The sequence below is a fragment of the Wolffia australiana genome, chromosome 7, assembly GCF_029677425.1.
Source record: "Wolffia australiana isolate 7733 chromosome 7, ASM2967742v1".
NCBI lineage: Eukaryota > Viridiplantae > Streptophyta > Magnoliopsida > Alismatales > Araceae > Wolffia > Wolffia australiana.
Genome location: NC_135841.1, coordinates 11,461,503 through 11,476,430, shown reverse-complemented (window position 1 = coordinate 11,476,430; position 14,928 = coordinate 11,461,503). Strand labels below are relative to the sequence as shown.

The following is a 14,928-nucleotide window of genomic DNA, read 5'->3' as shown; positions in this document are numbered from 1 at the left end:
AAAAACAGATTATATGTATGCATGCTGATATATATTTAGGAAACTCTGTTCTCAAAAAGATATGTATTCTGGATGATATGAAATATAGGTCAATATATTTAAGGTTTAAATATCTCTCTCTTCTTAAATACCATTTATTTCTATTTCTCTTTAATATTTGCCTCCTGTCTTTTCCCTTGAATGATCCCTCTTTATATTCTTCTCTAAACTTCCATCTTCTCCTTGATAAACCTGAAATCAGTACAGCAAGATTAAATTTAGCCAGAAATACCAGGAATAGAGAATGAATCATTGATTCCTCCTCTTCCATTGTTTTCCTTGTGAGAGATGATCACCTTGGAAGCAAACGGTTGAAGATCTTGTCTATTTTTCTTGGGAGTTTTTTCTTGGAGAGATAGTGCTTGATGAGAGACCTTTCAACTTCAAAAACTAGTATTAAAAAAGTATGACATTCTTCACCTTTAAGAGAGAGTAGGTGATAGCATTAAGTACACACAACTTTCGGATTAAAGTGAAAAGATTAACCTTTCTTGTTCTTTTCTTTCTCGTACCAGTACAACTTCATGCAAGGACATCTTTGACACTTTTAGAAAACATCTAACCTCCAAAAAATGACACCACATGATCAAGGTAATGAAGAAAATTAATATTATAAAATAAGAACAAAGTAACATAGTCAACCATCAACATAAAACTTGTAAATGTTCGTTTGATGTGCATGACCTACATTCTCAAATGCTTGTCAGAAAATTAAGAAAAAAATTTTAAAATTTCATGTTTAAAACTTTAATTAGCTTGATATTTATAAAATCATAAGAAATATCCAATTAGTTCATGTATGGTTGACTCAGAAATGAGATCCCAAAATTAGTTGATATATGATCTTCCTAAATATGTTACATATCGATCCATAAAATCATGTAACTAAACTAATTGGGTTATTGATTCATAATAGATAAACTTATATTTAAAACCAAACATTTATTTGATGTATATTTTCATGTAGAAAATATATTATTAAATCACCACAGGTTAGCCGTAAACAGAAGCTATATCTCATTTGATGTTTCTGACTTACCAAATGAATTTAAGTTGATTTAGAACTTTGGGATCTGGTCACATGTGAAGCATATAGTTCACCATCAAAATTTGGAATCAAGATGTTTTGGTCTGGTCCATTGGTCCTACATATTAAGTTTACTATGTAAAGATATTCCATGAGCATCCATGATATGTGCATTCATGATTTGAAAATAGGATGGTCATTGGCTCCATGTAATATATTTTCAATGGAGACTTGGTTGACCAAATTCCGTGTAGGTTTGATGAGATAAATTCATCAAAATCCATATATTGACTTGAAGTCCATGGCCTTTAATATCTAACTTGAACTTCATGACTCATTCTTATGAGACCTATGTTCAAGTTCTTAATGCCAAGCCTTTCCATGATGATATATATGTAAATAGATTCAGATATTTTCAAAAAATATCCTCATCTATCTGTAGACATATGCATTCCCAATTGTCACACAATCAAATCGAGAACAATGTTTGAATCGAAAGCTTGCCAGCCTCAATGCTTGAGCAGGAATGTTGAGCAGCCTTCATTTGCACAACAGAAGTCTCTTTGGACAACTTAAGATTGCTTAGAGGTTAAGGAGAGAAGATAGGGTGAGGCCCTTAGAATCAAATCAATATATAGTATTATAATAAATATAATTACATCCGGGACCATAACCATTACAAAGGGGGAAGACCAATGCCAATGCAAATGTAAGGAGACAAGGCCCAACTTTTCATGAAGGTAGTGGCACTCTTGCATGTTTGTGTAGCAACCCCATGTGCATGTCCTTGGTGCCCTACACGCACATCACCCACAGCCTGTGCAGCCCATGCACACGCAGCATGTTGTTCTCACACCCATGCATCCTTGGCAGCTTGCAGCCTGCCTTGATCCACCATGCTTGCACCTGCACCACGTGGGCCTTGGCTTCACAGATCAGTGATGGGTGTCACCACCCATGATGCATGTGGTGTCCATGCTATGAACTCAGTCTCCAATCTCAAGTCCAAGTATGTGGGCATATCTTGAACAGTTAGCACATAGACCTTTGCACAAGAATTCTATCTACTTTGGAGCCTTACACCAATACATAGGTTTAATCTCCCAAATCCATCATGGAAAAGTTCTTAGATACTCATTTTTCATACTATTATGACATTCCCATATCATTCCAAATGAGTAAAATATCACCTACAGATAAAATCAAAATAATGATTGCTCCCACTAGTCCCTTGCACTCACATTTTTCATCTTCATTCTTTGAAGTTATAGAATTGGATAGCATCGTCGAATATAAGAATCCAACTTCTTGAAGCTTGCTTAAATACATGGATGGACCTTTTCGGCCTGCACACATTTTCTCAAAACTCGTCAAATGCATTATTCTTAAGTTGTATAATATACACCTCTTCCTCATGGATTCCCTCGAGGAAAGTAGTACACACATCCATTTTGATGATCTCATAGTCATACAATATAATTGTGATGAGACAGATTCTAATTGACTTAATCATTGTAACTAGTAACATTTTTGTGGTTAACCATTTATCTGTAAAAATATATTGTATAATCAACATTTCCTTGCACATGAAACCTTGTCCATCTTCACTGATATTTTCCTTAGAGATCCACATACACTCAATATGTATTATGTCTTTAGGAGGGTCAGCTGAGTAGCATACATGATTTAGGTGTACGGATAGAATTTTATGATCTATTGCTTGTCACTATCTGTATGAAGTGGAAGCTTAAACTACTTTATTGTAATATAGAGGATCCTCATCTTTTGGGTGTGGTATCTCAACATCACTAGTAGTGATATCTCGAACATATTGATCGGGCACTCTTATTGCTCTTCCTAACTTACATTGCATTTGTGTAGGTACTTTAATATGTTTTTAAATTGGGCTCTCATTTGATGAGGCAGTGCCTGTATTAGGATTTAGATTTTCTTCCAGTACTAAACTCTCACTATCTTCTTGTACAAGATATTCATACTTTTAAAAGATGACCCTCTTTGTAACACAAAATGTTTGTTCTTGAGAGCAATAAAAATAGTATCTGTATTTCTTTCGGATATCCCACATTTATAAATACTGATCTATTGAAAACCAAATTTGATACAGCATAATTAGAAAAATAACTCACATCTGATCATAAAATTTATATGATCCTATCACCTTACTTGAAAATTATTCCACTCTTATTTTTATCCCTAAAAGACTCTCTTCAAGATGCTAGCATGCCTGAGCTGGAGATGGATCAATGCAAATTTATATGATCCTATCACCTTACTTGAAAATTATTCCACTCTTATTTTTATCCCTAAAAGACTCTCTTCAACAGTAAATCCCCTCTTGATCTCCTGAAATATTCCTTTAAGATCTTTGATATCTTTTTACCATCTTGTCACACTATATTGAATGATATTTTGAGAAGGGTATAAGGGAGGGGTTTGCCCAGATTCTTGCTTGCATGGGAACATAAAAAGGATTGAAGTATATCATGTTTTGTTCACAGATCTTTTCCGGATGATCCTGTGTGCCCATTTATCAGTTTGATCAATAACTTTTATGTCCCAGATTGTTTCATCCACTAAACGTGTTTATTTAATATGTTATCATATAGATTATAAATCAAGGATTATCATTAGCCACTTGGTGGATTAAGTTTCTATCTAACTGGTTCCAACCTGCATCGTATGCTCCACATGAAATATGGAATTAATTGAACTTTGTCATAAAATCTTTGTTGTTATCGGTTACATCTATAGATATAATCCTTCATCTACACAAGACTCTTGAATGACCTATGGTATGGTTAACTATTAAGCTCTCATTTCTCATTCTAGTTTGTACAAATGCATACTTGAGATCTTTTATCACATATTTTCAAATACGTCCACTACCTTGGCCAAGGAATTTAATGCATTTTTTCCTTAGTTGATCTTCTCTTATACCAACGGTAGATGACCTCAGCTTGACCTCTCAATCACTTTCATGTACTTCTTGTTATATCAGAATTAACACTTGTTTGAATCCCTTGATTAGGACTCGTAAGTTTAATTTAAAACATAACCTTAAATGTAAAATGATGGAGTGTGCCACCTTACTCCATCAGAGACGCCGTCGAAGTCGTCGGCATCTTCTTCGACAGCCCGACAGTTTGCGTCCAGCCAACCGTCACACCAAGGCATTAGTGAAGACACCCGGGTTCGAGTATCCTGTATGTGTTTGTATCGTTGCATGTTGTGTCGTCCCATATCGTCAATGTATGTGTCAAACATATTTCTTTTACTTTGTTAAAAGGGGGGATCGTATGCATGAGACCCCCCCCCCTTCCCCAATAAGGGCACTTGTGCCCTTACTAAGGGCACCCCTGCCCTTAGTAAGGGGCACGATGGAGCCCTAAATCCTTAGACCTTGTTTTTTTTATTTGGATTTTTATTGCAAACTTGGTCTCAACCAAAGGAGAAGGAGAAGAGGATAGAGGGAGAAGAAAAAAAAACCGAGGGGAGGGGATACAACGGAAGAGCCGAGCATCGCCTGACGCCACCGCACTAGCCGTGAGTGCTTTGACGAGCACTCATACGGGCCGAACGTAACGCGTCGACTGGCCCGGGTCGCCGGGTTGTCGTTGGCCGACTGACCAGGGTCACAGAACTCGCCAGAGTTGGGTTCATTGAATGACACTTCTAGGGCTGCGTCTCGGCCCTAGGATCAACTAGTTGCCGTCTATCCCTCTCGGTGGTCCTGCCGCTCGTACGTGACCCGCCAGAGCCATCACTTGACCTTTTCACGGGTCGTGAATTGCACCACGCTGCGCCCAAAATCTCCGCGGGCGATTCATCTCCGAAAGTGTGTGACGCCATGTCCATTCTGGGCGAAGACACTTTGCGTTGACTGAAGATCTCTTCGGCCCTGCACGTCCGATCACTGTGCACGTCTAGGAGTGTGATCGTGCAATGATGCTGGCTCCCCATAGAACATTTGACGGACATGTGAACGCATCACAATGCATGAGCCTGATGAGGTCATCCTGCATGCGTTCTGTCTGACCATGCGCATTGTGGATGATCTTATATTCTGCCTTACCCACCTTGGCTAGGGGATTTGGGTTGTACATACGTGCACCTGCGCCAAGTGCTTACGACCCCTTGATACGGAATGTAGCACAGTGCTGAATCGCCCGCTGCCCAATCGCCTACCAGTCTCACGTTCCACACCTTCCGCTCTTGGTCATCACACGCTTGCGCTCAGTTCACCTGGGCTTCTCCATGGGTTGTGCCGCCAGTGTGTTGCACCTTGTGACGTCCTTAGATGCTACCACCACCAGTTGCAGCTCTCTGGTAGCTGCCCACACCCGCTTGAGCTACCTTGCCGGTGTCTGCCAATCTACGTCGCTGCTTGAGCCACCTCACCGTTGTTGTTCCCTTGCCTTACCTCTGACCTCCGTCATCACTCTTGTGTTGCGCTATTGCCACCAGTCGAGCCAAGTCGTATATGTCAATGACACTCTTTTACCGCACCACCCGCACCGGTCCACGCGCCGACAAAGACACCAACGACGAATGCCACCACCGATGAGGTATGCCGTCCCCCTTGCTTGTCAGTTTTATTACGTCTTCTAGAATATTATCAGCTGCCCTCCGCTGCACTCGGGTTAGAAATAAGTGAGAGATTCCATCGAGAAAACTACATCACGTATGATTTCCTAGGTACGGATCGAGCTCATCCGTTACGTGCAAGCGCCAACGGATTTATTCTTCTTGACGGCATAGTCACTATTGTTGCTCTGACGAGGGTCAGAAGGTCAGAGTCACTATCACCGGTCCCCTATCCTGGAGCTCAGAGCTCGATAAACCCCACGACTCGGGGCCTGCACGTACATCCACCTAGGGTTCAATGCATCACATAATTTCATTCCCTTAGGGATTTACCTGTCGAACGACGTCATTGACGACGTCCGACATCATCTACGTATTTGAGCATCATCTCGGTACCGATCGGACGACGTTGTTGACAACGTTTGGCATTATAAAAGATGTCTTTGCTTTCTGGAGTGGTATGTTTTCCACAACCCTGAAATGAATCAACCTGATTAATAATTAGGAATAATATCATTCAGGGATTCATATGGATCTATTCAATGAATTCTTTCCCTAATGGGTGCCCACCATATGTCTTAAAGTCTCAACATTAGTTGTCATTAGATCAGTCACACTTGTCATACAAGTAGGATCCAAAGTGTTATTCCTTTTTGAAGTTTGATTTCCTTCAATTACATATTTAATATGAAGTGGAATGCACTACCGTTATAGACTTTCTAGGTAACATCTTCAACATATCCATCATTGTTTCAAGTGTATATCCCTGAAATAAGATTAGCACATCTGAAAAGTTCAGCATGGATGTCACTGCATCTGTTATGGTGTGATTTCTCCTCTCAAAGATGTCATTCATTTATGGTCTTTGGCAGAAGATTTTCAGGGTTCTTTACAATACTTTTTTTCCTTGATGTTGGAACAAAGTAGGTCGTCTCAACATGGGAAGAATGATGTGTGTTAATCCATGAATATATATATTGAACTAAGAAAAAATTATGAGGTGATATTTTAAAATGCCAATTCAAATTCCTTGCTTTTAAGTTTTTCCCTACCACTTTTTGCAACTGATTGAATCAGATCCTTTCAAGAAGGTTCAATAAAACATTGGTGATAATATTACATTGCAGCAGCACAAATCAGCTACTGTATGGCTCTTCGATAGAGTTTTTCAAGTCATACATATTTGCAGTCTCAAGGAGTATTCATGCTTTTCTTTTCATCCTCAACAACATAATTCAGAGAGAGAAGAGAGTATAAGGTGATTCTTAAGGAGTGGGTATCATGGGCCCCTCCGCCCTAGTAAAATGTCATTTTATGATAAATGGAGCGTTTCAATGGAATCAATTTACTTCCAGAATATCTTTTGAAATTCTATAAATATTGTGAATGTGTCTGATAAGTCCAAATTTATGAGTTTATGTCATCGTTTTGATTCAGACTTAAACAACAATAATTATGAAGTTTTTCCACTTAAATACTCTATAATTAATATAGGGAAAGTAAGGGGTCAATCCACAGAGAGGCAGATATTTAATTTCAGAATCTTTTCTCAAGCTTTAGGTAAAGACAATGATTTTAAAAGTAAAACAATACAAATTTTGGGATTTTTCTGGATTTTTAGTTAATTTTCATAATTCCCTATGATTTAAGTTCAAGCCAAAATACAAATAAAAACACAAACTAATACTTTTACACTAATTTGTCTATTTTCTCTTCACAAAATAAATCATAAATAAATATTTTTAGAATTTTCTGGAGTTAAATTTACACTAAAACCACTATAAATATTAAAAATAAGAGTTATAGATTTTTATAGAACTTTTTTAGGTGTTAAAATGACTGTAAATTGATTATATGAATTTTCCGTGTTTTCCTGATTTTTTTCTGAATTTGTAAATGCAGAAAATAATTTTTCTGATTTTTTCTATTTTTAATCATTTTTAAATACTAAAAATATTGTACTTATCTACTCTGGCGATCGCCGGAGCAGCGGCGGTGATAATCTCAATTTTAGGGTTAAAATTTGTCGTTGGTGATTGAGATTATTCAATAAAATATATTTAACCGTACTTAAAAATACTTAGTTAGTGATGAGTACGGATCGTCTCCACAGGGAACGATGATTAAAGAATTACTTTCTTATACTAGTGATGATGGATGAGAGGATCGACGAAAGTAAGATTTGAGGATGTGAGCTAGTGATATCGATAAAAAATACGTAATTATAAGTTAATTTCACTTAAAGAAAAGAGTAAGTGATTGTGATGGATATGATGATGAACGACGGTATGAACGAGGATAGTGGTTCAATATGGAGTGGTACGATGGCAAGGATGGAGAGATGAGAGAATGGGGACGTAAGTAAGTGAAGTGATAATGAAACGTTGATGAAAACCTATAACTATGATAACGATGATGTTGGGAGAGAAACAACGTAAGGCGAAGACACTTACCTTAGATCCTTACATTCCGCCAGGATCACCGCAATTTGCGAGTGCCGGTAAGCTCCCCCTCTTCTCTTTTGTTTCTTCCCACACACCCAAGACACCAAGACCGCTCTTGATGGATCTCAAAACTCACTCTCTTTCAATCAGCCTAGAAAAGTAGGAAGCAAGTTCAAGATGATTTTTACAATGATCCAGGCCTCTATTTATAGATGAGAGGGTATGGATAGAAAGAGGAGGGGAAGATCAAAAGTTATGGCTGTTGGAAGTTAAGAAGTCAAAGCACTTGGTGTTCTATGGCTTTTCATATTCAATGGCTTTTTGTATTCTGTGGCTTTTTGTATTCCATGGCTTTTTGTATTCTGTGGCTTTTCACATTCCATGGCTTTTCGTATTCCGTGGCTTTTCGCATTCCGTGGCTTTTCGTATTCCATGGCTTTTCACATTCCATGCCACATGTACATGACAAAAAGACAAAAAACAAAGAAAAAAATATCTTTCTCGATGCTGGCGTGGTGGCGCATCAGCGCGCCACGTCACCCTATGCCATAAAAAAACCAGAATATTTAAAATTTCATATTAAATAAAATAAAAGCCCAAAAAAATACGTATAAATATATATTTTGACTCAGAAAAATCATATCTTACCAAAATTATCATCAAACAATTCCAGAAAAATTATATTCTGTTTCAAAAGTTATATTCTTTTAGAATATATTGTTAGCAAAATCCTAAAAAATGCAGAAATTTCAGAAATTTATTCTAAAAATAGATTTAATCATTTTAAGCTAGATAACATGAAAATATGAGTAATTGAATGCATAAAGACACATAAATATAATACTATAAGGCACTAGAAATGCATGTTATCAGGCGGCAGCGGCGGTGGCGGAGTGGTGGCGGCGGTGCCAGATCGGCGGCGGAGCGACGGTAGAGCGGCAGCGGCGGAACGGCGGCGGCAGCCGCGGAGGAGCGGCAGCGGCGACGACAGCGGAGTGGCGGCAGCGGCGGAGCTGCGGCGGTATAGAGCTGGCCTTAGTGGGTCAGCCCACTAAGGTTAGCCCCATTTCACTAAGTGAAGACTTAGCCAAATGGGCTTGAGCCTTATTGGGCTTAACCCAATGGTCAGGACTTAGCCGATTTGGCTTAAGTCCTGCACAGGGCTACCCTGTGCCCTGCGGTCATCTGCGCTGCCTGCGCGTGGACCGTCAGGCAGAAGGCTGTCCCTGCCGCGCGGGCACCGCACGGTGGCGGCTAGAGGACAGAAAATTTGAGTTTTGAAAGGATAAAAATGATATTTTAATGCAATTTTTTTTGGAACTCAAAGTAGGGAATGCTTGAGAATCTAGAAAGAGATAGGGAGATATTTTAGAGAAAGAAATATATGTTTTTAGAGAGATAAAATGTCAAAATGAGAGGATAGAGAGAAAATGAAGAGATAGAGAGAGAAAGTGAAGGGATGGTGTAGAGAGAGTTTGAAAGGGAATTTGAAGGTGTAGATGAAGGAAATTTTTTATGAAATTTTTAGGGTACGAACTGCGGATATGGATGAAGATCTAGAGAGAGACATAACATACTCTAGAGCGAGAAAGGGCCGAAATGAGGAGATAGTGAGAAAAAATGAAGAGAGAGTGTAGAAGGAGCTTGAGATAGAATTTGAATGTGCAAATGAAGAAGATTTTTATGAAATATTTAGGGGAATAACTAGGGATATAGATGAAGGTCTAGTGAGAGAAAAAACCTATTCTAGATAGATAAAGTAGAGAAAATGAGTATTTAGAGTGGGAAAGTGATGGATTTTAAGGGTAAATGGATGAGAAATGATGGAGAAAGTAGAAATCTATGGTCCTAAAGCCTCAATGCAAGTTTACTGAGCCCTCAATGCTTCCTCTCAAGTATGGATCCTTATATTTTTCCAGGATCAGGCATTTTTTAATGCAAACAAGAGACGAGATTAAGAGAAAACTTCAATACAGTTACATGAATCAGGTTGAACAACCTGGATTCTGAAAAATGCCTTGTCCTCCTGGCCAGCCACTTGCTAGAGCACGTCCAGAATGAGGGAAAATGAGGGAGAAAAAGTCTATTATCTTTACTTGCCATTTTGCCTCTTTTTCTCCATTGGTTGGGAGCTTCCCCTTGTAATCTTTAGCTTCTTTCTTTATAAGGCTTTTGAGAGCCCAATGGACAGGTCAGATAGCGACCCATCTTCCTCAGATTTCTCTTTTGAAGGTCCACAATGCCACTTGATCCTTTCAAGCCTCTTGTAGAATCACTAAGCTCACACAAATTCTCCAAGTCTTTGAGAGTTAACATTTTCTCATTCCTATAAGTTTATGTACATGTGAAACTATATAATACTCATCAGTAATAAAATTGCTTGACTTCAAATAAGTCAAGGAGTTTAGTAAAAAATAACCATAATGTGCCTAAAGTGGAATTGATAGCTAGTGCATGAATATTTAGTTAATTATAGTGATAACATGAGAAATTCTAAATTAATAATACCAAAGCATCTCAAATCTATGAAAATCTACATGTTTTTTATCATGTTATCAGTGCCCCGCTAACCCATGTACAATTGGCCACTAATTAGTTTATTTTTTTGTGTGAAAATAGTTGTTAAGTTTATCAGAATAATTGTATACCTTAAGCACTTGATATAGTGTATCAAACTGAAATATTACATTCAGTTAAAGAATGACGAATGTTGTAGAATTAAGAATGATATAGATGAGATGGATAATGAGAAATTTGGAGTGGTAAACAATCTAGGTAATCTAGGTAACTCATCTAAAAGTAATCTAGGTGGATAATCTAGGTAAAGATGATCTATATCAAGGTAAAGATGAGATGGATAATCTAGGTAACGATGATCTATATCAACTTTGGATGAATAAAATAATTCAGTGAAAGGTAACTCATCTAAAAGTAATACTTAAATGGAAAAATCCTAATTAATTTTTATGAGTTTTTTGTTGTGATCTTATCCAACCAGGATGAGCTCTTAATTAAATAACTCTCACAAGGCCTGTATATGCCAACTAAGTCAGGTGTTATGCAACGAGTATGTGAAAATGAAGATAGTCAAGATGTCAACCTCTAGTTGCCCTCGTCCTGCTGGTTGTTGTTGGAGGCAAAGCTAAAACCTAGATTGACTATTGATTGCCCCCTTTTTTGTACTTGTGACTGGATCACTAGATCTGTGACGCAGGTAGTTCACTCTAACTGATCAACTAGGTTATCTCTAAATTTTGATTTAGACAATTAGAACATTGATGGAAATAAATGGAATTCCAAAACACTGCAGATTTCATAAAATTGTACAAATTTCCTCTATTTGTATTATTGCTAAAAAACAATGGCCCAAATAATTCATATTTCCGGATTAATGGTGTACACATACAAGGTCATATCTCTGATCTTAGGTGACGATGATGATTATAAAATGAGAATGGATGTTACAATGACACAACTCAGTAGCAAGACAATCCAAGAAGTGTTCAGCGAGCAAAATTTCTCCAACCGTCTAAATCTAGAGATGCTTAACAAAGCATCAGACATTAATTTTAGAACTGCAAAACTCGCAAACATGAAACTAACAAATATAACCGCTAGCCCTTTGCCCTCCATCTCTGCCTGGCGAGCACTAATTCCCTCCATTTCCAACCTGTTCATCAACATGATCTCTAACAGTCATGAAACTGTACTAATATATTGCTATCTTTGTACGGAAGGGGGCTTAAGCAGAAAAAAGTAGTCAAACCTGAGAGCTACATTATTGTTGACCAGAGACTCAAGCTGCCTGGAAGCGAGAAATTTCCAAGACATCAACTCAGAAGTATCCCTGGACTGTCAAGAATGTGGGCATGGTTAGAAATGGAGTAGGCTGATAATTTTATATTTTTGTCATCCCCAAATCTTGCCAATGTCAGTAAAATAATGAATGACGAAGAATGATGATGCCAACGGCAGATTTGGAAACCCCATGATGATGATGATGACGTGGATGACATGATCACATTCCCAGGTAAGCTTGGAAACTGATGGAAGACAAGATGATAACCAAGATGATAACAATAGACTATCAACTGATGACCGAAAATGACAGTGATAACAATAGCTCTTGGAAACTGGATTAGTATGATAATGATGACTCGTCATTGTCATTATCCACTTATCATCACCACCATTGACACTAAACCCAGCTAGAAATCAAGAAGAAGTCAGTTAAATACAAGCATGGGTCAACTTACCAGTTCCTCTCGGATTGCATGAAGATTCTCCAGCTCTTCTTTGATCTTTACTACCTGGAGACCCACTTCTCTGATCTCGCTATCAAGCTCCTTGAGAATCTGCCCATACCTCCCGTTCAATTCTTCAAGATACCGCTCCAAGACAGAGAAACTGGCAACCAAGTACTGAATCTTTTGCATCAGGATCTTCAAAACAGTGTCCCCGGGCATCCTCCCACTCCCCTTGGGACCATCATGGCGAAACATTGAGACTGATTCCCTCTCTGCATCAAGCTGATCGAAATTTGATCCGATGGCCGGATCCGCCCCATGATCATCACCAAGAAGTGAGTCTACAGCTGGCACTTCATCATCCTTCGGCTCCTCAGATCTTAGATCCTCCAACATTCTCTCCACTGCATCAACGCCATATACTTCTAGAGCACTTAGTGTGCAGTAGAACTCTGAACCATAATGGGTTAATAAGTTGAGCTTTAGGTATCTAGTCCACTTGGGCTCCTGAACAACAAATCTCTGCACGTGTTTCACATTTGATGCAGTAAAATTGCCGATGCTTACCCATGAAGCAGTCGGATACACTAAGCTGCTCAGAAGCTCAAAGTCCTTCAAATTGGACGAGTAGTGCTCAAAGTTCACAATCTCAATCGTGTCCACCAGGGTCTCTTCAGAGAGTTCAATAATAATGAATTTTTCCTCCACTGAGCAAGGGTTTCGAAGGTACTTGTCCTTGTCCTTGTCCAAGATGTTTGAACCACCTTTTGCTTCTTTGTTGAAGGCCAAGACTTTGGCCCCTTTGGCGGCAGAGGCGTAGTTGTACTCTTTCCCGCCTGGCTCAAGGCGATGAACAATTGAGCCCACTTGGTTTGTCGTTTGCTTACCCTTGGCCGTGACTGTTTTGCTCTTAAATTCATCCAGTCCAGGAGGTTTGATGCGTGACGGCCGGTCTTCATTCTTTGTTAGAGTTTCTCTCTCTTTTTCAGGGTTTATGTTGGAGATGGTCTGCTCTACCTTCTCTTGCCCTGCTGGGACATCTTCAATTTTGATGATTTTATCTGTCCCCAGTTCACTATGGCTTACATTTTCATCTTGTTTGAATTCTAAATCTTCAATTGAATGGGTGGCGTTGAACTCGGGCCACTCAGACTTGGCAAGAACCTCGGTTTCGTCTGTGATCCAAAAAATGTTACAAGGTGAAAATGGAAAAAAGGAGAAAACGACAACTTTAACCCCAAAGGCTCCATGATTTATTCAATGGAAACAGGTGGGCCACAAAACATTTGCTATGTTTTCTTCAATTCATTCAGAAATTTATAAATTTATAAGTAAAAATGGCACCTTGGCGGCCGTTTCCGAGGCTGAAAACAAAGCTTGAAATGGAGACAAGGCCCCAAAGAAGGAGCATCACCCTGCATAGATTGTTCCTGCTAAGTTGAGATTGCTCGCAGGCAATTCTTCTCTGCGCTGTTGGTCGACGTGATCGCGGCATTCGCGCTCATTTACAGCACCCAGCTGCAAATTCACCAAAGACAACGGTTATCTAATTTCGCACACAGCCAAAACCAACTTTCAATCAAATTTCATTCTCCACCATTTTTCTAAATCAAGATTGCCAACCCGAATCGACTTTTCCAATAAATAATAATCCTTCATGAAGCACTAACAATAACACCAGGCAACTCCTACACGACAACCAATCGAAGATCTCGCAAAAGAAAAACAACACGCTGATGCGACCAAAATAACTGATACTTATGACCCATATAAAAATTCCGAACGACGACTCACCAGAACGAGGATCCGATAGTAAAGGCGAAAAAGAGCCCCCCAAATCACAGCTTTTCGGGGTCGTTTCAAGATCCCCAAACAGATGCGAGACGGCCGACCAAGAATCGACGCAACGGCGAATGAGGAGAGATCCCCAAGAGAGACGCAAGGTAATTGCGCGAAGTTGAAAAGACGCTGCAGAGAGGAGGTCCTACCCCAGCTCCTGCTTCCTCGCTTTCGATCCTCTCCAAGAGACGACCAGTAGAGCCGTTGAAGAAAGAACAACGCGACGACTGTCATCACGCTTCAGCCAGCTGTACTCGATTTCGAAGCCCCTAGAAACCGGATCGTCGCGTACCGATCTGGATTATTTTAAAATAGCACAATTTTATGAAAACCCAATTATTTAATCATCAGAACATAGTCACCCCCTTTGCCTCTTTATGTTACATATACCCTCCTAAGGTCAAGTATCCTCTTTCTGTGAACAATCTCCCACTAATAGGGAAGGACACAGTTTGACCCAAGGTTGGTCAGTCTGGACTGAACTAGACTGTTGGTCAGCCTTTTAGGCCAGACCGAGTGTTTCGGTCCGGTCTGGTTCGCTTACATAGTATAATATTATAAAATCAGTAGTTTTTTACTTCTCGTTCTCTCCCCTTCACTCACGCTCTCCCTCTCCCTCTCTCTTCCTCTCATTCTCTCCCCCTCTCTCTCTCAGCCTCTCTCACTCTCTTCCTCTAACACCATTGTATTTGCAATTTTGGTTACACTAATAATTTCTTGTACATTG

At 39.2% G+C, this 14,928-nt stretch overlaps 1 protein-coding gene across 3 annotated transcripts; it reads right to left on the bottom strand.

Moving 5' to 3' along the window:
* Positions 1-11,530: 11,530 nt before the first annotated feature.
* On the bottom strand, positions 11,531-14,461 carry LOC144705570 (Galactose-binding protein). 3 transcript variants are annotated; one of them, XM_078578328.1, is made up of 5 exons: positions 14,351-14,461; positions 13,707-13,880; positions 12,372-13,537; positions 11,882-11,967; positions 11,531-11,785 (listed from the first exon to the last, which is right to left on the bottom strand). In XM_078578328.1, the coding sequence occupies exons 2-5, from the start codon at positions 13,855-13,857 to the stop codon at positions 11,557-11,559; spliced, it is 1,632 nt and encodes a 543-aa protein (XP_078434454.1). In that variant the 5' UTR covers positions 13,858-13,880; positions 14,351-14,461; the 3' UTR covers positions 11,531-11,556. The 3 variants fall into 3 exon arrangements, with proteins under 3 accessions (XP_078434454.1, XP_078434453.1, XP_078434455.1); XM_078578327.1 differs by having other exon boundaries at positions 14,157-14,441; XM_078578329.1 differs by lacking the exon at positions 14,351-14,461 and adding an exon at positions 13,960-14,088.
* Positions 14,462-14,928: the final 467 nt, after the last annotated feature.